General features: G+C 40.8%; 1 protein-coding gene across 1 annotated transcript; it reads left to right on the top strand.

Annotated features, from left to right (window-relative positions):
• Positions 1–453: 453 nt before the first annotated feature.
• Positions 454–18,613, top strand: TMEM273 (transmembrane protein 273). Its single transcript, XM_032191631.1, has 6 exons — positions 454–556; positions 5,485–5,535; positions 6,353–6,463; positions 7,055–7,079; positions 17,827–17,853; positions 18,501–18,613. The coding sequence occupies exons 1-6, from the start codon at positions 502–504 to the stop codon at positions 18,544–18,546; spliced, it is 315 nt and encodes a 104-aa protein (XP_032047522.1). The 5' UTR covers positions 454–501; the 3' UTR covers positions 18,547–18,613.
• The last annotated feature ends 5,387 nt before the right edge of the window (positions 18,614–24,000 follow it).

Below are 24,000 nucleotides of genomic sequence, written 5' to 3'. Positions count from 1 at the left end.
GGTGGCTTTCTTTTCCAGGAACTGGCTTGCAATCTTTTTGCAGTTGTGGTGAGTTTCTTCCACTCTGCTCCCCCCCAAAAAATGATGGGGGGAAATTATTAAAAACATTTTCTCTCTAAAGAAGAAAAGCCACTTGCATCACTTCAGGCTGAGAAGACTTCAGCAGAGACCAAATCACTGTGGTAGGACCTTTTCAATTTGGTAAAAATAAATATTAGTATTTAAAGTTCCCTCAGAGAACAAAATAGCTGAACTAGGCTCTGACTGTTGGCTGTCCATCTTCTCCTCAAAATGTTTTCAAGCATGTAGTTTATTTATATGTTGAACTTAAACCCAAAAAAGGGAACTTCTGTTTGTAAGCGTAACTATTCAGGATGTGACTGCTGCTTCACAATATAACCACGTGACCTGGCTTAGCTTTTTTTTTTTTTTTCCCTCTCACCGCAGAAGAGCAAAATTCAGAAAATTTGGGTGAAATCACTCTGTTGTCAAAACTTCACTATGATCTCACTAACAAGCTGGATATCGGTCCCAACAACATTTCTTCTTCTCTTACGTAAGTGATCGATCATATTTATTTTATTTTATTTATTTTCCATCTTTTTAGAGAGCTTTTTTTTTTTTTTTCCTGACTTTGGTCTTTATTGGGATTATTTATTTCTCAGTCTGATTGCATGTACATGTATGTTGTTTTAAACTTTGTTTAGAACTCTCTTTCTCGGAGAAGAAAAGTTTGTTGAGGCAGTGGGGTATAGGTTGCTGGGTTTTCTAAACAAAATTTTCTACCTTGAGTGCTAAGGGATTGGCCACGTGTCATACAGAAGACACCCTGAAGTTAAGTACGTGCATCTTTGCGTAATAGATGTCAAAGCTGTTGAACATCCTGTCTGGCACTATGTAGGAAACTACTTTAGTGGAGCGTAAGGAAGAAGTTGATCTGTGTGCATGTTACCTGCAAGCCGCTTTTGCTCTCTGCATCTCTTACTTAGACTTTGATGCTCCTGACTCAGGATGCTTCTAACGCTTCCTGTCAGGTCAAAGCAGAGCTTTGTCACCCTCACAACTTGCCTTTTATTTCACGGTTTCTCACCTCCAGTCTGCGCAGGGAAGAAGTGGGTCACACAGATAGGAAGTGTCAGCAGGATTTATAATATAACATTGGGACTAAGGTGGACTAATTCAGGACGGAGCTGGCAGCAGCTAAAAGACAGAAGTGTACGTGGATGCTGCGATCTCTGAGAGGTTAGGTAAGGGGGCAGGCACCCTCTGGTGGCAAAAATCTCATTGTCACCAAACAGACGCTTCCTACATCAACCTACTTCAAGCAGAAATTTACCGAAAATCATCATTTGCCTTGGGGAATCCCACAAGACAGTTTGCCCCACCTGAAGCATACAGCTCAGCTCTTCCAGCTTGCACCCACTGCATATGTGCTTCTGCCTCTGCTCTTGAATGTAGCACTATTCTTAAGTCTAAAGCAGTGCTCTATCCTCTTGTCATCCTTCTCAGAGTATACATAGAAATTTATTGCTCTTACTGTCCTTTAGTTGGCTCTTGAAAACCTCTGCACCTTCCTATAGATGCTTCCAGGAGCTCAGAGAGATGGAGACTGTCCGCCACGTAAGGCATGGATAGCAGCTGTTTTTACAGGTCTAAAGAGAAAGTGCAACCATTGCTCTCTAGTTACTGACTATCTATTGCTCAGCAAGCAAATGGCACAAGTCCCATTAATCCAATAGCATTTCCCTGGAGCAAAGAGGTGCAAAAGGTAACCTTGCAATAGATACAAGGAAAATACATTAACATGGCTCCAAGTGGCACAGAGAAAGGTGCAGGCAATGCCACATCCATGGGACCTAGATGGAGAGGAGCCTGACAAGGGCTAGAGCTCACCAAATTCCTGTCTCCTTGTGGGAGTGACTCCTGTCCTCCTCTATTACTACAGAAAAGGACTGAGGAATGACCCATTTGCCTGCATGCCAGCAGTGCTTATCTTACAAAATTCAGATGTAACTGACAATTTTGCTACACTAAATATCTACATATATATATATATTAACAGTGCATTCTGCACCACTTTTCTCCCTGTGTTGACCCATTGGCAAGGCACTGTCTGAGCACCCATGGGTAGCAGATGGAGAACAGGACATTCCTTGGTGGGGCAGCTCCCAGCATGGGCTGCTGGCCTCAGGAGCTGTGTTCAGCTTCACCCAATTCTGCCCATGGCTGGAGGGCTAATCATGCCTAGGGTTCACAGAGATCATGCACACAGAGGCTTCTGGTCCCCTCAGAGCGTGGTGTGTTCATATGGGCTCACTGCCTGCCTGGCTGCTCTGCCTTGGTAGAGGTAAATCACATCTCCTGATTTAACCACAACATAGATGATCAATGCGACACAATCTGTCTGCATCACAGTGCAAATGCATGAGTCAGGCTTGCATAAAGGCTGGGAAAACACCATCAGTTATGTCAAGACCCTTCGAAAACGATCACAAGTCACTCTGGTATAGATATTAAATTCATCTGCAAGGCTCTATGACCCAGAAGAAAATGCTGTCCAAGTTCAGAGGGTTTATTCAAGAAAGGGAGTTAGTCTGAGCCCAGTCTGCAGAGATGTGGGCCAGACAGAAAGCTAGAACTGGGACTAGGGAGCTGCAGAGCATTAGGAATCATTTCTATCACCCTGTCCTGGGAGGACTGTGTATATCCCCAGGAGATCTGAACTGATGATGGAACCTAGATCAAACAGCAAAATGTGTTTAACTGTGTTGATCCCCTTCCTTCCACCTAAGGAGAAATGAAAACAAACAGAAGCTAGCTACCAAACACACAGTCCTCAAAAGCAAGCGGTATTTAAGCAGCATCCAGTAAATGATATTAAACGTTAATTAAAACCATATTGAAACTATGAATTGAAAACATTCTCTGCAGTCCTGTGGGTTTTCAGAGATTTCCCTCCCTCCCTTTTTAAAAAGAAACTAAAAATTAAATCTCAATATATTAAAGTGACCTACATAAAATATTCCATGTAAAATATTATTTCTGCCATAAAACACATAATCTGTCACTGGTTTAATTCCATTAGAAAGCATACATTAAGGTCTATGTATTATGACCATTAGGATAATAAAAGTAATACAATATAACTTTTATTATGTTTGAATTTAAAACATTCTTCATATGAGCACAAAGAATAATTAAGTGGATGGAAGAAAGTTTTTTTTTTTTTTTTTTAATTTATAATGAAATAAATTCACAGGCAGGAGCAAAGAGACTGGTTTTTAATCTGGAAAATCAGAAACATTGCTTTCTATACCTATGTATTCTTAGACTTTTGTGATTATTGTTTTTTGTTTTATTTTTTATTTATTTTTTTACATTGATTTTGGTCATGTAGAGAAGTCAGCTTTTGTGATCATATGTGCCACTGGATTCCCTACCCCTTCCAAATCCCATCTCTGAGTGTCATGGGATTTTTTGAAAGAAAACATTTCTGCCTGTATAAAAGAAGTTTCCTGATATTTTTTGATTACGAAGAAAAAATTGGGGAAAAAAGGACTTTCCGCTCAGTATTACAGCTCACTAAATACATATGGTTTAAAACTCAAGACTTTTTTAAGCTTGTCTCCAGGATTTTGAAGCATGGTTTGTAATTTATGAAAATTTGGGATTAGAAATGTGACTAAGGCCAGGAAACAAAAACAAATCTGTTCAGAGTCACCCAATGTATCAGATTTTTCTGATGTAATGGCAGAAGCCCCAGAGCCCAGACTCAGCTAAAGAGATTTTCAGCAATCCGAAAAGCAGACTCAACACTGATGTCTCTAAAGGGACAGAAATGGCTGGTTTGGTGGCTTTGGAGAATGAGAGGATTACGCTTGAAATTTAAAAACAAGCTCATTTTTAAGTATTCATTTTAGTGGGAAAGAAATGAAAGCACAGCCCCCAAAACCTCAAAAAGGCAGGATTATTTCTCCATGGTGAGAGGCAATCTGGGTTTTACCACGTGGGCATTTTAGCCAAAGGAAAGCTGGATGCATTTAAGACCTTGAAATCCCATTTGAGTTTCAGTCAGAAATCCCCATTAAAGTGTGGAATGCCTATGAAAAGACAACGTGGGGTGCAGAACAGCTGTCTTCCTACCAAGTCCCTTATGACCAACCAGAAGTACCATAACACAGGCAGCGGATTGCCAAGGAGGGTACCCTCAGGGATGCAGGTCCAGCAAAGCAACAGAGGAGCAGATCATCCTGTGTCTTCCAGGGTAGGTTTAGTAATCTCACATGCTGTAAACGCTTAATGTAGGCCTTGATGTTTTACAGGATAAGTACTCTGGTGCAGAGGTACTAATTCCATCTGCATCAGTCCATTGCCAACCACAACACAGGTTTGGTTCTGGAAATAATAATGTCTGTTGTCAGCCAAATAATGTCTGTTGTCTGCCCAGCAATAGCTGGAGAGGACTTTGAGTTCCACCTGAGGAATTTACCAGAGACAGAAATTTAATAGCACATTGTTTTAAAACACAGGGGATACATCTGCCTTTAAAGCCTTCTCATGCTCCAAGCAACTCATGCAGCTGTGCAACAGTTAGGTTATTTGGTGTTGCTTGAAAAGATTTTGGTGGGAACACCCTTGCATGCCCATCACTGGGAAACATTCAGTTGTACATTTTCAGCAATTTCCTACAATGAGCAAGCAACATCAAATATGACTTTTTTTTTTTTTTTTTTTTTTTAAACAAACAAACAAACAAACTACTTCTTATTGTTGGAAAGTTTTGAGTCCATCTCCTTCAAAAACTACATGGGCAAGAATTGTTTTCTTCAAACCCACTCTATCTTGAGGGACCCTGCACAATCCAAGCATCAGGCAGCCCAGCTCAGTGGCTTTATGGAAGAGAGCAGGGCCAGGAGCAGGGCCTTTTGATGAACAGGCAGCTTGGCACAGGAATCTCTGGAAAGGTTGCTTCCAGCTCACAAGGTTTTCTTGCCCACAAGAGAAAAAGACTCTTCTCTAAATTTCTTTTTGAAGGCTGGGGCTACAGCACATGTAGGGCTGGGGTTTTGTTGTGTCCTCTTTTGCTAGCATGTCTTACTAGCTTTACTGTATCTGTAGTCCTTTCTGTGATTTATAGCAACTTCTGTTTCAACTCTTGCACACAGCTCATGGGCTTGCAGTGAGGAAATCTTAGAAAGGAAACAGTACTATAACAAAAGTTTTTAAAACTATATTTTCCATTCTGTCCAAAAATTACCATTCAGTGATTTGTTCCAAATGTCTAAGATTTCCTCATGAACTTTACTAATTTCATATAACTTTGCTAACACTTTGCTACTGCAGGAAGCCTCAGGTCCTTTCTTAACCTTTACCTGGATGTTCCTTTCCTTTGGGAATAGCCTGATACACATTCTTAGCTTTAGCTCAGGTACATATAGCACATTCTTCCTAATGTCTTAACAGACAAAAATATTTCCTTTTCAGATTTTTGGAGAGCAAAGGTCTATGCTTCTGAAAACTCAGAGGATGAAATAGGTCAGTTTATGGGGAGATTTTCACTTCCAGGCAGAAAGTCCGGGGGGGAGGGGGGGAGGTTCTGGGACTGAATACACATAGAAGAATTTAAAAACTTTTTATGTGTAGAAAATTATTATCTGGTTGTGTGCTTCAACTTTGCCTAGCACAGCAGAGTTCTACCATGTGATTGGAGACTTAAAATGAATTTTAACTAAATATAATGAGCATAGGGAGAACAGAGCCAGGAGTATCACAGATCCTGTAGTCTCCAGCATGACAGATGAAGGTGGACCCTATGTACACATAGTGATGCAAAATAATAATATGCTTCATAGTTTACACTTAAAATTCTCCTGCTTCCTCCCTGAAAAGAGTTACAGGCAGAGTAGTCAGGCAGAGCAGGATGATGGGGTTGGGGGGAGGAGATGAAGCTGTGCACATGCAGGTAGGGGAAGCAGGAATGGGAGATTGGTAGGATAAAGAGCGGAGAGGGAGTGGGGGTAGTAGAATCTGGCAAAAAAGTTAGAGTCCTAGCTGTAAAACTCAGCTGAGACCTGTACACACAAAGAGTGAAACTTGTTCATTATCATATAACTGCATCGAGCCCCTTAGCCACAGTTTCATATGGTTTCATGCTGTGCAGGGGTAGTCTGGTGTGTGAATATCATCACCTACCTGGTCTGGCTCAGCATCATCAGCCACTTCTGAAGAATAAAGTGACTTTAAAAAAAGATGTATTTTAACTTTGGCAGATTTGTGTTACCACATCTGAAACAAACAGCTGTATTTATTACTTATTGGCGTATATTCACTGTCTTGTTTTCAATTTTTGCAGATTTCACATATCTTATTATAGGAGTTACTCTGGGAGCCTTTCTAGCAATTGGTTTTATAGCAGTCATAATTTGCATGATCAAAAAACAAATGCTTGACAATGTATTTGGAGGTAAGCGAAAATACTCCCGATTTCTTATCCAAAGATTGAGATCTCCTTGTGTTTCATGCTGTTTACAGTAAATGCTTGTCTCTTAAAGGATAGTTTTGCAAACAGACTCCCCAGGTACCCTGTGAGGATACAAATGATGGCGTAATGCTACTTCCTGAAAGACAAAGAGCTGATGCTTTCTTTATTGGCACTACATTCCCTAAGGGGAAATTGCTTCCTCCTAATTCTCATCAAGCATCTACCCCTGAAGTTGTTTCTCATTACACTCTGGATATGCACTACCAAAACAAAACAAAAGAAAACAAAACAAAAACACCACAATATCTCAAAATACCCAAAACGTTAGCAAAAATAGTTTTGAGAAAGTTGTTGTGAGATATTCTAGCTGGAAGAATTAAGAAGGGCTTTAGGAAGGCTGCATGGCACTACTAATATTAAAGAGTTTTGCCTCAGAAAGGATGGCTGGACCTTTACCTCCTCCAGCAGCTCTACCTATGTTCTCCTTGTTGCATTCTCACAGCATGTGAACAGGCCTTTCACCACTCTTTTCCTGGTTTCTAAACTAACTGCATTTTCCTGTTCTCTCTTTAGAGTCAGATGGCAAAATGGATAGAAGGTAAGAATCATTGCTCCCAGGGTTTTCTGAGGGGCAGCATGATATGCAAACTGTAATGATAAATTTCTCTTTCTTTATGTATGATACTTCCCCACAACTGTGATTTGAATGATAATATAATATAAATTTATTTACGGTCTAGAGGACCATGACACCCAGTACATCTAGTGGAGCTGCATGGAAAAGGAAATTCCACATAACAGGGGTTTGACATTTAAGAACTAGGAAAGAAATCCCAGCAGACTGAGATTCATTTTCAAAAGAAAATACTTCAAAAGCTTTTGATTCTGCCCTTTTATTTTGCACTATATTTAATAGCAAGCTCAAAAAAATACAAATAATTTTTTAAAAAGCCTTAGATTTGGATGAAAGCCAAAGGTCTCATTTCAGAGGTGCTGAACTTAGATTCTCTTTGACATTGGTAGAATTTTTCCATGTTTTCTCTGCAGCAGAGCTTTTACTATACCGATATATTTTCACAAGCCCTTTAGATTTCCAGAAAGGAATAGAGAGATGGAAAAAAAAAAAAAAAAAAAAAGAGGATCCAAGAGGAAAAAATAAAAAGCCAGAAAGATATAAACCACAGCAAATGGCTTCATCAAAAGTTTCCCAGTCACTGTGACTGGGCCTCAGTTCCAAGAACTCCCTTCACCCAAAGGTCTTTCAAATCAAGGTCATGCGGTGACCATTCCCATTGTGAGGGATGTATTTTTACCCTCCACTTTTGCTCCCGCTACCCAGAACCAGTAAGGCCATTTTAGGTTGTGAGCACCTTATGGACTCACAGGCACAAGAGGTAGTGTCAGACTGCTTAGGGGATGGCTGTTCCTCATCTGAAGTCATTCAATAGGGTGGAGATGTAGAGTGGGGGCAGACAATGTTTTGTTTCTCCCTAAGATATTTTATGTGTGTAAAAAAAATGAAATTACATGAATTAATCAGCATTCTCATGGACTGAAGGCAACAGCTGTTCTCAGTGACCTAAGAAAAGCCTTTTGGCCTCTCTCAGAGAGGTGGATAGAAGTGCTAATAGGCACGTCCTCATCAGTCATTCCTCACAGAGGCAACACAACATATGCAAACACTCAGTTTAACATCAAGGCAAGGACAGTCTTTGCAGAAAGTATTGTAATGTTTTGCCTAACAGAGAAAGGCCCCAGCACGGAGCATCTGTTGTTTGCCCAAGGGGACGCTTCCACAGCCTAACACAGCTAACTGTCACAAACCCCGTTTCCTTTCTCATCACACACTGTGTTCAGTCTCTTCTCTTACAAGACACTCATTCACGCTTTCTGTGTATCAGCCTTAAAGTAAATTAGGACTGCTGCAGAACCAAAAGACAGAGCATAGAGCACCCAGTAAGGTGTTTCTGGTGTGTTAAGGACAGTACAGACACAGCAACAAATGGGGAGGGAGAAAGAAAACAGAAATCTCAGAGACCAGACTCAGGAGAATGGAAGGAAGGGGACAAAGACAAGGAGAGACACAAAAGGCAGTAGATTTACTGCCTGGATCAAATACAGATGGCACTATCTGTGAGGTTCCTAGTTGCATGTTAAACTTGGGGTCTTAAGGCTGGAAGTGTGACACAGTACACACTGCACATTCTGCCTTAGAAACACTGACACCAACTTAGAGAAAAGCTGTAATACCACAGTATCTGGGGACAAAACTAGGTATCCTAATGATGACTTTTTTTCCTGTGTAGTGGAAAACAACTAGAAATCCACCATTTCTTCTTAGTCCATTTTACTTTTCAACAGTACTGTGGTATTTAGTAGTTTATTAACAAGTCTTTGTTCTTGTTCACTTCAAGGCATCTATGTATTACCGCTTAGTGGATTTTTAAGGGATTCTATAATACAGATGCTAATCTGAGGAAGCAAAATAGTCATTTACTGGTCTTAATGAAACTATTGGTTTGTAATATAAAATAGTTAATACCTAATGTGATCCTCAGTAACTAACAAAAACATAATTAATTATTGTTTACCTACTGTAAGGATGGAGTAGTATGACTGATACAACAATGCTGCAAATAATACAAACACATAATTTAGGCTCTAAAGAACTTACAGAGAGATTATAGATGAGAAAGTTAACAATATTACCTATGAAAATCAGATATCCTTGTAATAGCATCAAGTTTTAGAAAGGAAGTTCATATGGTGGCTTGTTTTATAAACAAATATATGCTCTTCCACATCTCAGATGATGCAAACTCAACCTATTTGTTCTTTGCATTATCATTTTTAAATCCAAGCAAACTACTCGCAGAAATCAAAGGGAAATTCAGTATACAAGATCCAATGTCCTATTTCATCTTTCCTCCTAACCTCTAGAGGAAGACCTTTCCATAGGACTCTCATCCATGTTGGCATCTCTTCTTTGTAGGACAAAACTTTAACCACAGAACAGTGGGAAATGACACGTTTCAGTTTCCAACATTCATCATTTAAATGGTTGAGGTTGCTTGTATATCTCTGCAAGGAGATGTATGGGAGGTAGATGTTCTTAACAAAAACAAACAAGCAAGCAAAAGTAACCCTCCAACCTGATTTTCCAACCTGAACATCGATTTCCTGAAAACAGCATTGATATATTACCTGGTAAGTACTCATCATGATTAAGTGCTACAGTGTCACAAATACTAAGGAGTTTCCTCAAGAATATCCAAGCTATATGTTCATTTTTATCTGATTTATTTTTCCCCATAGGTCAAAGGGATAGCTTCCCATTTATTCAGGTCAGTGGAGAGATGTGATAATTAGATCTAACCTAATTTTCACTACTTGCTTCACTACCCTGGAGATTCTAATTCATAGCATTTTTAGGACAGTGGTTCATCCCGGAAACCCTTTTGATAACGCAAAGTCCTCTATCAGAAATTACTTAGTCCTAGATTTATTCCAATCAATCATAAAACCATCCTGAATCCCTCAGCTACACAGGCAACCTGAATCCCTCAATGATAATCAGGATATCACCCCTGTAGGACTGAAAAGGAAAACTGGCATATCATCCACAATCAATTTAATTTTCTACTTCACCACTGATGATTATTAGTGTTTGTTCAGGGAAAAACAAAACAAACTTCACCACTTTAATCCACCTGATAGAGCACTTGCCGAATTCATAATAAGCCAAATTTTGTTTTAATTTTCACACTGTTATTGCCACAAGTGCCTCAAGTCATTCAATTTCTCCCTCTAACTGGGATATACTCTGAGTGGGAGTATCACAGCCACATACACAAATCTCCATTTATGCTAAAGCCCCTATTAGCTGAAACTGAACCTAGCCAACACATTGCAAGATCACGTTTTCCACTGAAATAAACATTCTTATATGTCCCCCTTGACACTTTCCCAAATCCTTAAAACAGAAGTGTTTCTAGACCCAAATCATACTGTCAGCTCATTGTGAAATAATTAACATTCACCACTCTATCCAGGTATATAACATTGTGATTTAAACAATCAATTCATAATGGGATGCCCTTAAAGTCAATGGGATATTTACTAACACTTGAGAGAGAGCCTTGAGGCAAGCTGCTGTCAGCTAACAAAATAGTAATTTAGATGTCAACTGACTATTATTTAATGTCCTTTTTTTTTAATTAATAGCTCATGTCAGTTTCAAATGCCATCTTGGTGTAAGCTTGGTAAATTATAATGCCTAAAATTTCATGCAAGTTTAATGTATTAATAAAAATGTCTGGGCACATTTAATGCTGGCAATATTTTGAGTTAACTACAGTGTATGGCAGCCAGATTTATTTTGACAGAAGGAGACAAAGAAAGAGGCATGCAGAGACAAGGAGAAGGATGGAGAGACAGAGAATGTATATTAAAAAGGAAAAGGCATGCATTTTAAGCTTGCTGTAGTAGCAAAAACTAATCTGTTGCCTCAATACAACCTCGGGAACAACACATACCAAAACTCCTCATGCAATTCTCTGGGTTCTGCAGGCCCCCATGGAAGTCACTCAGCATAAGATCAGGTTTTAAAGGCAACGCACAAACTGTACTGATACGTGAGAGGACAGAAGGAGCTTGGGAGCTGCACAGGCCCAGTGCCAAGTATAGTGCTGATTTTCTTTTGATATCTGAAGCGATATCTAGATGTTCTCTTGAGTTTTACCACTGGATTTCTTCGAAGTGACTGACTTTTCTTTGCTGGACTTGCCCTGTGAAACACAAGGTAATCTTGCAAGTCAGAGCAAATGGCAGAGGGCTTGGAATTAAACTAGGTTCATCTCTTAGGCTCTTTTTGAATGAAAAAACTCAGCTGAGTGTTATAGCCCTTGCATTATCCTCAGCTAGTGGAGCTCTCCCAATGGGTTGTAGCAGGCCATGCCTACTGAAAGGGAAAGCCCTCTTCTTTCCTTATCCTGACATATCTGTGCACTCCAGACACAAGCAATGCACCTTTCTGGTTACGTCAGATTTTTGTAACTGAGAGTCATGCAGTGAGCAAGATCTGGATGGTAATATACTTAAAGACAATAATTAAAACCAGGTTCATGAAAGAAAATTCTCCTTTCTTCCCACATCTTCATGAAACAGGATGTTTTTTCACCAGTAGTAGATTTTGTAATGGCACATGACAGTGTATTCCTCATGTGCATGAGGTTTATCCACAGTTCCCATGGAAATCCAGGATGCTGGTGTGCAGCCCACAACCACTTGCATCTCCAGCCCAAAGGTGTGCTATAGAAGAAAATGTACAGAACATCATATTTAGTTTTAGCAACCTCAGTTTCAGTTCAATGAGTGGAGCCTACAGTGACGGGCCTGCCATTCTTCACTGGACATTCCTGTTTAACAAGAGAACAACAATTGAAGAGTGCAACAAGTGTTTCATACAAACTGTGTGTGACTCTCCAGGGTGCTGGCAATCTGCAAAGGGCCTTCAGCTGAGGTAACTCTTGAAGCCCCTGTGAAATTATAACCTTTGAGGCTGATGATACAGAGTTCAAAGTCATGGCTCATTGCTTCCATTTAAACTCCCTCTCTGAAACTAAGGAGAAACAGTCATCTCATCTTGAAAGCCTCTGGTCTCCACAACGTCAACTCTAAAAATACTGCTATGGATTAACAGGAGGTGAAACCATCCACTTGGAAAATATAAATATCAGAGATGGATGGCATGACAAAAACTAGGTTTGGACAATTAAGTGCAAGTGTGAATGTTGAGGTGCAGTTTCTTACAGAAAATGTATAGATTGCAGAACCATCAACACCAATATGTTTGAGTTAAGATCCTTTTTCCTATCATTTTGTCATGTTTGCACCTATACCCAGCTGCACAGACAGGCAGAAACTGCAAACATAACAGAGCTGATCTAACCATTTCAGAGCTTTCAAGCAGGCTGAGAGTCAGAACAAAAAGTCTGCTATTAGGAGCGGAGAGCAGTTCTTAGTTTCCTTTTGATCTAAATAGTCCATATTGGCCTATAATGCTGTGAACTGCGGAATGCATCATTTGCCAGACAGGAAGCCAATCAAGTAGACATGAGTCATACCACAGATACTATTAGCTGCAAATCAAAGATACACTAATCACTGGAGTCTGAGCTCACAAAGCTAGCTGGAGACCTCGCTCTGATGTTAGGGTATAGAAAGCCTCTGTGAAAAAGCCACAAGGAGGAGACCTTTGGAAAATGGGGTCAAAGTTCACAAATCAAAATTGTTAAGTAAATACACATTTTAGAAGAGACCTTGCCCTTGTCCAAATGTGTCACTGAAAGAGCAATGCTCAAGGAAAAAGGATTAAGACCTAGAACAGAGACTACACAAGATGCCGGGCGCTGAAATGCATCGCAGCAACTCAGATACTGCATCAGCTATTCACATGTAACACTATACATTCGCTCTGCAGCCAGGGAGGGATACTGTCTCGGTCGCTCTACTATCCGTTGAAATTGTATCTGCTTAAGATGCAAACGCATACCGCTGCTGTACTATAGGCAAGTTCATGGGAAAAAGTACATGAAATAGCAAGATGCTAAAAATATATCTGCAAAGCAACTCTCTTTTATACAGTTACTAATCAGAGTAACTACGATGTCTTCTCCAGAGAAGATTTTTTTACAAAGAGAAGATGAAACAGGGATGGGCATTGGTTGTTTTAAGCCACACTACAGCAACTTTAGTGAATTTTAATTACTTTTCAGTGAAGTAATTTTCTCCTGCAGAAATATGTCAGCTTGGAAGTAGACATTTTCTTTGCACTGATCTGACATTTGGAGACGTTTCCCAGTCATGAGGTATTTCACTTTTCAGCTTAGAAATACCTGGTACAAGGCTAGCTCATTTGCAGCATTTCTTTCAAGCTGTGGCCTTCATGCTAAGGCTCCCACTAAGAAGTTATTACAGGATTTATTCAGAAATCTTTGTAGATGTTACCAATCAGTGCTGCAGTTCCTCTCTACAGAAGCTGAGACCACTTCAAAGTAGCTTTCTCATGCATGTTTGTAAACATCTGGTAACAACAGTAGTGAGGCACCAGAGGGAAAAGAATTAGCCATAACCTTCATCCACCCATTCTCTCTGAATTGTCAGTAGTCCAGGCAGGCCTAACTTCCCTAGAGTCCCTGAGGTGCCTGCATCTATCATAATTTTCCTAAAACAAGCTTCTCTTTTCCTCTGCCAGGAATATTCCTTTTAAACTCTGATACCCAGTGTCTTTTTCTGGAGAAAATCAGTCATTCAGTAGAATCTTTGACACCTCTGGGGTCACCGGTTTGAATGTTTTCTCTCATCACTCAGCAATATATACCCTGAACTGTTGTTTCCCTTACCACTCATTTTTTTTCCTCCAGAAGCCTTTCATTGTCCCATTTTTACATTCTCCAAAGAACCCAATCATCAGGTCAATATATGGTTTTCATAAATAATTAGAGGTTTACAAATAAGGAAAAACAGAGCCAACAAAGACACAAAAAGTGATCTCAGCAAAAATGGCTGTCTCAACTTTCTTGCAAATATATATTTCCAGAAACAAACCATAAATACCTGTTCTGTGTCAAGGCAATGGTCACCAATAAACAGCATAATAAATTGGCTTTTCTACCTGATTCTGTCACTGTCTTGTCTAACAGGACTTGTTCTTCTGAACAACCTTGGGCAAGTTACTTTGGCTCAGGTTACCCTTTCCATAAAATGAAATTAATCTTTATTATTGCACACTTCAAAAGCAAGGACACTAAGCTTTACACTGTGCTGAGAACACCAGACTTTAAAAAGCAGTGCTAAGCTATTCTATAGGTACTCTTCAGGTGCTCAATTCCTTTCAGCACCATTTTTGAATGGCAGGACTACTTCATATACAGACACATACACAGAGAGGCAGTGTTATATATACACATACATATAGCCCAGACTGTTCGGGTGAGATTACTTCATTAAGCCCCTTTCCAGGATACTGCACTGATGCCAGCTATGAGCCTGATGGGCAGAGCCACACTTCTGGCTATTTTTCGCTCCTTCCTGGCCACTTTCCACATTCTCTGGGAGAGCATCTGCCCCAGGACGCTTGAGCTCTCATCAGATCTGGGGGCTGCATTTGCAGTTGACCTTTTCACAGCGGCCAAATGGGGAGGAATCCTTATTCCTTCCTCCTCCTCTGCACAACTGTTTGAGGCTAGTCTTGAATAGCTCTAAGTCATTTGATTGTAAGAGTTGGTCCCAAACCTGCTGAGTCAGGAGAATGCTTTCCTGGTAATATTCAGACACCTGTCAGAGGCAATTCCTTCCACAGCCATCGTGGTCTCTGCTGTCAAACTTGCTGGTGTCACTGACTCCAGCAATAACTGAGTACTCTGCCTTTGCCTGGAGCTGCTGCAAATCTGGATAAAAGTTCAGAAGTGTTTCTGGAAGACCAGTCTCTTGGCTGCTGCCAACATGTACCTGGGGTAACTCAGACCCTGGACACCACAGGGCAGAGGGCTCCTGCTCCCAGGGAGAGCCCATCCACCACCCAGAGAAAGCAGCTTTGTGCTGACTAGGGCAAGGCAGAGAGGTGACAACATGGGATTATCTAGCAATGAAAGCTGCTGTCATAGCTTAGACAGAGATTTAAAAACAAACCAAATCAAGACCTCTGAAGCGGGAGGCTTAGCATGCCAGAGGTCTCAACCAGAAAAGAACAGCATCAATCAGAGCTCTTGCATATTCTGACTCACAGAAGGCACTGTATCCTATTGAATTTCTGGATAAATTCACACTGAACATCAAAAGAGGACTCTCTAATTTAAGATGGATTCCTACAACCCTTTTCTCGGTGACTTATGAAAAAATAATGTTATTTATAAGTCCTTTTTTAAGATCATGTATATAGTGTGTCAGGTCAGTTTATTTCCATTCCCTGATCTCTTAATCTCATAAAGTTCTGCCCTGAAGAACCAGTACCAGGTATCAGCAAAGCTAAATCTGTCTTTCTTCTGATTGCTGCTTATAACCACCCACCTTCATTCTCCATGTGCATTTCTGTACCGGGTCTGGCTAGGTACCAAAACTTTACAGCCTGGTGTCAGAGAGCTGAAAGAAGTGAGCAATATCACAAAATGCAATGCTGACCTCTGCCTTGCAGGCTACACATGCTTGGGGATCCATGGACTGTTTCTGAGGGGTTCACAGAAGTTTAAGGACCTAAAGACTTTTCATACAGGTTTAAACTGAGCTTAAATACATTTCACAGAGGACCACAGCTTCAACTGAAAATTTGTATGGGTTTATAAATAGAAAAAGACAGAAAACCACTGGCTGAAAAGTAATAAGGTCATTTTTGGTGCATTAAAAACAACACCTGACCCACAGGTTGATTTTTGTTGATTTACTACACAGGCATTGCATTGCTTGTACTGACACAGGAGAGGTGGAGGAGCAGGGTGGGAGCTGGGAACAGCTACACTTTAGGTGGCAATACTGCTTTTCAAGTCTTTGTGAGCTGGTTTCTTTAAGTGAGCTTTCACTGCTCCCTGGAGGAGAGGAAAGCATGAGCTGTTCCCAAAGGACAGTCCTATTCCCAGGGTCAGTCCTGCTCTGCTCCCCATTTGCTCCCAGTATGGCTGCATGTTCTGGTCAGGCAGCCACATATTGCCTTTCACAGAACAGGCCTGGCTGAAAACCTGCATGGCATAACAAAAATAATTTTCAGAGAGATCTGCCTGTTCAAGGACATCCAGTGGAAGGGAAATGGTGGAATTTTATAGCCAAGGTGCTGAAGAAGGCTGGACCATCCTTCTGTGCAGCAGCTGGCATTGTCGATTGTGGGAAGGCAGCCTGGGAGCATCAGCAAGAAAGCCATTCTTTTTAAGTGACTTACCAACTATACTGGGCTACACGAACAGGAGCATCAGCCTCCCAGGCAGTCTATTCTCTGCTCCTTTTGTGTGTGGTGAATTAGTTACTTAGGCTGAGGCAGGCAGTCTCTTCGGAATGGTGCTGGAAGACAAGGCCTGTCCCAGCAGCTCCCTGCTGCTTTCTTTCCCAAACACAGGCAGGGGAGGGGATCAGGTGAGCGTCCCCAGACCTAACCAATTGCTGATTTACTCCAGTTAGCTCAGATCACTCTGCATTGGCCTCATTCTGCATTAATCTATTATTGATCTGTTGTCATAGTCAGAACAAGAGGGGGAAATTGTTATTTTTGTTTGTTTGTTTGTTTAAATGACTACAGTTCCAGACAGGCAGAAATTTGCGTCACTTCGTTCACATATTTAAACCTGTGAGTTCTTTTTTGTGTGTGTGAAGAAATGTTGACAAGTTCAAAAGTACTGCACACATTGGGTCTTTTGATTCTGTTTTCAATTCCCTCATCTCTCTGGGAAGAGCTGATACAAACTGTTAGGAGCAAGCTGAAAAATACTGCTGCTGGACCCAAAGGAGCGGTGTCACTACATGTAATTACTTTGTCTGTGAAGTGCCAGCCTGGCGGAGGCAAAAGAGGGCTGAGACAGCCACTAGCAGCCTCTGATATGGCCTGTGGGCTCCTCTCCTTGTGTCCCAGCAGACCTCTTCTCTGGATGCCCTGGAAGCTCCCCCAGGGCTGGGTAAAGCAGGGAGCAAGGAGGGAGTTCAGCCATGGAAGCACTACAGGATGGTGCTGATGCACCCCAGCCCCAAACTGGAGAAATAAACAAGGAAAGAAATTGCAAAGCAGGAAAACACAGATTTTCCTCTGATTTTAGCCTATATATGCCCACCACATGCTCTCCAGTGGACTTTATGCCCAGTTCAAGCTAGAAAGATACAAATCAGCTCTTAACTATTTCTTATGGACATGAACTGTTAGCGCAGTGAATTTCATGTTAGCAGAAAATTTCAGCACAGCTTTCCAAAAAACACGTGCAAAAAATTTTCTCTCAGAGAAGGAAGACTGAGACAAATTAGAAGAAGCCTGTCCCTGGCTGACAAATCTCCTGTGAGGTCTTTCTTTAGCAAAGTCATCAGAAAATGCTTAAGTAGTATTGAAGGTGGGGGACCTGAATACCATTTCCCAGTTGAGTCACGAGATCCAAGAATATAAATAGCTGCGGGCTGCAAGGCAAGATGACATCTTATTTCCAAGAACTGACGCTAGATGGAGTAAAGCTGAATAACAGATTAAGAGTAGTGAAGGAAAAAGAAAGAAGGAAAAGTTCCCGTGTTTCACCAGCTCCTAATGTGGTGATGCTTTGCATGATTATTTTGATTAATGCACTGAAAATCACCATTAATAACTCTTTCTCTATACTTTGCAGGTCAAATATGGGATCCAGTCAGAACAGGTACATTGCTGGGTACACATGGGTTTGGGGAATCCCCATCTTCCTATCCCCAACCACCTTGTTCCACCCTGCACAGCCTATGGCAAGTCTTTTAGCTGCCTCATCCTCCTGCATCCCAGCTGTGACAGTGTGACTGTGCTGCAATGCAGCTGCCCTGCACGAGCAGCTCCTCCAAGCAGTAAGCTCTTAGAGCTGCAGCCACTATCGGGGTCCAGGAGCTGCTCCCTGTGTGAGAAGGCGGTCCCAGGAAGAAGCCCAAATAACAATGACCCAGAGCTTGTAATGCAGTGAGAAATTCTCTTAGCAAGATGCTGCCCTACAGCTCATTGCTGCCTGCTGGGGGAATCTGAACTGGCAGCAAAGGGGACATCTGGTTACCACCACAGCCCGAATCATACATTCATCCTGTTAGCTCACTGAAGAAAAATGGGTACCTCCAAAGAGACAAACATCTAGGAAAGAAAAACTAAATGTGAGGAACTTCATGAATGTAACTACAGTCCCTCCAATAACAATTTTGCAGGAAGCCTGTAATTCTTATCCGTATAGCACCCAGCTCAGCTTTTACAACAATGCTATGGATCTATTTAGATAAAAGAAATGCCAGAAAATTGTTGTTAACCTGCAATGTTTTCTTTTCTTTTCAGAGATGACATCAATGTACTAGGAAAACCAAGTACAAATAATCAATAATCCTTTTGCAATTGACAGCTGCATGGTCTGAGGCTCAATAGAAGTCTCTTGTGGATGAGCAGGAATCTCACACCAGTAACAATTCCTTTCTTTGCTCTTTAATTGAAAGACTGATTGATTGATTGATTACAGGAAGAGCTTATAATGCATGCTGGCTTCCACCACCTGTACCAAAATTCCTGTAGTCTCTAACAGCATGCATGCATGAAGGAAATGCATGAGGAAATAAAAAAGATGAACTCTGCTCATTAATAGATCTTGTTTAGTTGGTTATAAATACATGATTGATTTTTAAAATAAATTAAATACAGGGTATTCAAAAATCTAACAATACACTTCAGCAGCAGGATTCATAGTCACACTCATAATTCAAGTTACGTAAATAATGGTTGAAGTAACTTAAAAATTATTAATTTGAGGTTAAAGCCAACAAGGCTTCTCAAGTTTTTCAGGAAAAGCATGTTTTGTGTTAATGTGAAAACATTTCATTCATTAAAGGTAAATCTTTTTTAGCTTTAGGATCAATAACTTTAATTTAACTTTAGGTGGTAATGTTAATTTCAGCCATCTCAAATGAATTGTGGTCGGTTATGAACTACTGTTTTCCATGTTTTATTTTTAGAACGCTGAAATGAAAACAGTGTTGTACACCCAAAACAAAAAGTTTCTGGACACCTGAAATTAAATATTAATTTGCTACAAGCTAATTTGTAATTTCCAAAATCCACTCAACCCTGTTTTTTCAGTGTAAAGCAATGCACTAAGCTCAATCAGAGTCTGTGAATAATTTCAGTCTCCTATCCCTCCATTCTTGTTCTAGTCTTGAATATTCTGTTGAATTTGTAGGCACCAAAAATGCTTTGCCTAGTTCCAGTTACAAGCTTCTTACGGTGCAAGTGACAAGAAGAAAAATTAGTTTTGTCTCAGAATGTTTTTTGAAGAAATTAAATAATTATAAATGGTTTAAACCCAAATTATTTTGTAAAAACATCCCAAATTTTGCAGAAGCTGTGAGCCTGTTGTCTCAGTTAAGAAAATAATGCTCTGGTTTATATTCTGCTTGTTTTAAAGCAAGAATACTTTATTATAACAGATATTGTCATTGCAAAATGCACAAAAAGCAGGCAGATATTTGTATTTCAAATCAGGCTTTACTTTCAGCTTGTAAAGACAGGCAGCAGATGTCAGCTATGGGGGCTCTGCAAACACTTGGCTGGCAGTGACTCTATGCTGAGCATCCTCTCCTCTCAGGAAACCCAGCAGGAATTAAAGACTTCGGAGACTCAGGTAGATGGCACACATGGCATTAAGTAATGTGATGGGATTTCACTGGCATAGCTGTTACACCGCAGCATTACAGGATGACTTCAAACAGGATGTTACTTGATTTTATTGCAGCTTACAAATAATTACTAACCAGACCACAAAATAAATAAAGTGGATCTTGCAAAACTTTTATATGAGGCCTAAGTCTGTAGACATATGGATTTGTTAAACTCTCATCTAACATCTATTCCTGAAGCCAGTCTCTGCTAGCTTTTAAGCCAGTTAAACTTTTAAGCCAGTTTCTGCTCTCAGCCATGCCAGTCTCTGATCAGAATAAATGGAATTCTTTCCAGTTTTTCAGTACTGTAATACAGCAGAAGCTATTCAACTTGGCGGAGGGGCAGGGGGGAAAGTAAGAAAAAAAAAAAAAGAGAGAGAGAGAAAAAGAGGAAGAAAAAGAAAGGAGAAAAAGAGAAAGAAAAAGAAAGGCAAATATTAGACTCATATCCCAAGTCCAACCTGGAAAGTCTGTGTCTTATTAACAAATGTGACTTGAAAGATTCCTGGATACCACTGTCCCCCTTCCATTAATCAACTTTCAGACTGAGAACAGCTACAATTAGCCTCACATTTTGAAGTTAGAGCTGATGCCCTGAGTCAGAGGTTGAGTCACACTGTCAGAGCAGAAATATCAGAATTATGTTTTTATGAAGAATGAGCTACTGTGCTAAATTCTAACTGTAACTAAAAGGATTTGAATATAATTTGGTTCTGACCTTAGCAAGCCAGGTAATTTCCCAAATGTGCAAAGGAAATCTTGTTATTTATTTGGATTGTAATTTTTTTGCACATTTTGAACAACAAAATGTAAGGCTTATTTCAAAGAAAAGTGATATATTGGAATAATTTCCCTGGATTCCCTAGGTGTCTGTTACCCAGTTCTGTAACACTTCAGTTCATTAGCAGCATTTGCGAACAGATAAACTAAAGCAGTAATGTGATACTTGGAAGTAATTGTGTATGTGTATATATGTAAGTGAATAAACCATCTTGTAAGGTATCTGTTAATTGATTTGCTTCCTTTAGTACCATTTTAATTAAGACTTGGAACAGAAGAGAGCATGTGGTCAGGGAGGGAAGCTATTACCTTCCCTTATTTGTGTGAATAAATGTTTCTTTTGCATCATTTCAGTGCACTACAGGAAATAACGAGGAAAATAAACAAAACAGCAACAACAAAAAACAACAAACAACAACAACAACAACAAAAAGAAAGAGCAAGTTGCAAGCAGTATGGGAGAAAGGCCTGGAGAATTATGATTAATAATCTTGATCAGGCAAAGGCCTCGGGCTGGAAAATAAGAGTTTCTAAAACCTTTTGGGGTGTGCTTGGCTCCTTGGGTACAGGAAAAGGATGGGCAACACAGAGACAAAAGCTGCAGCAAGGAGTCCCAGCGCTGCTGCCTCTAGCAGCTGTCCCTGCTGCAAGGGGCTGCAGTAGCCACAGCCATCAGCGCCCCATGACGCCTGACTGTCCCACCCCACAGCTCCAGCAGCCAGGTTCTGCACAGACAGATCACGCTGCCATGACCATTTTGCCACCCCACGTTGCCACTCCCATGTTTGGAAATAATCAGTGAAGGTAAACCAGATAAAAGGGGAGCATTTTTGAGGCATCCAGTCAAAAGACAAAAGACATTGTTAGCTCCACTAATGCTTGATCAAGGGTACAGCCCAGGCACTGCACAACCAGCATCCATGGGATCTCTGCTCTCACCTGCTTGCCTGTCCAGCACAGGCTCCTCCTGCCGCTGCTGAGCACCCAGAGCTCTCCCACAGCTCACTGGCATCTCCTGAATGGGTGACAACAGGAAGGTCTTCAGGGGAAGGGTTTGGACACATGTCCCAGTTATGTCATGCTGGGCCTGTGGTCTCCTCATGGCAGATGCGCAGCAGAATATGCTTTTGAATTGAGTTATTCAGAAAAGGAGATGGTCATAGACACAAGAAGTGAGCTAAGAGGTACATACACAGCATGCATTTCTAGAGAGACAGCCATGCAGTGCTGGCTTTAGTTACAATGCATGTGCCACAGCAAGAGGGATCATCCAGGTCAAGTCCTGCTGTCAACTGCCTCAGTGCAAATGGGGATGAAATGCAGGAGTCGCACAGTTTGGTGCAGCTCACTCACATGGTGATAAATCAGGGAAAACTCCACTGAGCTCCGTAGAGCTACATGAGTAGAAGAAAAGATGTGCCTATGGGAGGAGTCCTCACATAAATCTGCTCTGGGCAATGTAAGAGAAGAGCCTGATTCAGTCCTCCCAAACAGAAGGGAAGGCAAATTTCATAACAGTCAAAAGCTGCAACCTGAGTCTTGCTTGGTCTCTCTCATTCCTGTAAGTGAAAAATCAGATGATTTTCATTGAGTATTATTTTTCCAGTTTGTTTTAACTTCACCTAATCAAATACAAAAGAATAAGATAATTAAAAATGCCTTGAGTAACCAACCAACCAAATAAACACATACAAAAAAAAGCAGAAGCAAACAGAAGCAAAGGAAAGTACCTACCTAACAAACTTGATTAAAAAAAAAAAAAAAAAAAGGTGTTTATACCTACATACAAAGAGAAATAGAGATGAAATGTGAATTAAAGAAAGGGCAAAGTATAACACTCTATGATGGCATAGACCAGGACTGAAATACCAAGTGTCTGTTAAAACAGAAGAAACAAAAAGGACCTATAGAGGCTCCAGAGATTTGAAAATCATACTCTGTACACATAAGGAATATTAGGACAGGCAACCTAAAAGTTTGTCTTCTCCAACAGCCTATTTGCCACGGTGGCTAGTAGCAAATGTCTGATGATGTACTTTCCTGTCTGATGATGTACTTTCCTTCCATAGACAGAAGTAGTGCATTCTGGAGATACTGTACATTTATACACTAAAAAAAAACAAACAACACACAGTGCCCTCCCTGTCACTACATCGATAAATTTGCATGGTCCCTATTCCCAGAGTATGAAAGCAATTCCCATACTTATAAGAAGAAATGATCACACTTCATAGAGAGGGGAAATGAGACATGGAGGAGCCAAAGTGCTGTGCCAAAGGCCAATGCAGCCTCAGCAGAACAGAGCATACAGACAACTTTTTCCAAGTCCAACATGGGTGACCTAATTATTATTATGAGACCATCATTCTTCTTTCCTGCTGCCTCCAACAAAAATGCTGCTTTTGGAATGGTAAGGTGTTAAGTATTTCACCTTATTGAATATATATGGTCTGGATTCTCGTATTTCAGGCTTTAGGCCCTAGAAGTTTGCTGTGCTTTCACTCACAGCTCTATCAATTACAGACAGCAAAGTCAGTGACATTGCAGTGGGGCTGAACACTGTGGAACAAAAACAAGCCCGAATGCTTCACAGGCAAACTGGAGCAGTGCACAGGACCCGTCTTCTGCATTCAGTTAAAAAAAAATAGTGAAAATACGGTCCCTCCTATAAGCTGTGCAGTGCTCCCTTGAGGCCAGCGATGTTTCATTTGCATCCCTTTCACTGCTGCTAACGGCAGACTGTCCTCAGGCAGGGAATCCTTAAGGCGTTTCACTTTATAGATCAGATTCCACTCATTGCTAACAGAAATCTTTCTGAGTCAATAGGCAATTAAAATAATTACCTTTAATCATATTCTTCAATTACTCCACAGTACCGAGGGAAGACTCGCAGGACTGGGACCAGATGCAAAGATATTCTGTTGTGATTAAAACTGGCTGAGATGTGCCAATGGCTATAAAACAGTGACTATTTACCCCTCTGGGGGACCCTCTGTATGTTTTAAGCTGCCTCACGTTTAAAGTCGTTAGAGCAGCACAAGGGAACGAAGCGAAACCTGGGGAGAGTACACAAGGACTCCTGCAGGGACCCCTCCAAAAGAGGCGCCTTCATATTGAAATGAATATAAAACACAAAGCAGCTACTAAGAAGAAAAGACTTACGCTTGTTCACAGGACAAGCAGTTCTACCAGCAATGGGCAAAGCAATGTGAAGGCCGGGCAGGTTGGTTGGTGAATCCGTACCCCATACACCAGCCATCTCCAGCAGCTCACTGCCTCTGGGACGTCACAGTCCCTACCTAGGGACAAAGATGTGGGAGACTGCTGGTGTCTTTGTCCTGGGGATAGGA

The sequence above is a fragment of the Aythya fuligula genome, chromosome 7 (genome assembly GCF_009819795.1).
Source record: "Aythya fuligula isolate bAytFul2 chromosome 7, bAytFul2.pri, whole genome shotgun sequence".
Lineage (NCBI taxonomy): Eukaryota > Metazoa > Chordata > Aves > Anseriformes > Anatidae > Aythya > Aythya fuligula.
Note: the sequence above shows the minus strand (reverse complement) of the source record. Positions and strands in the feature narration are given on the sequence as shown.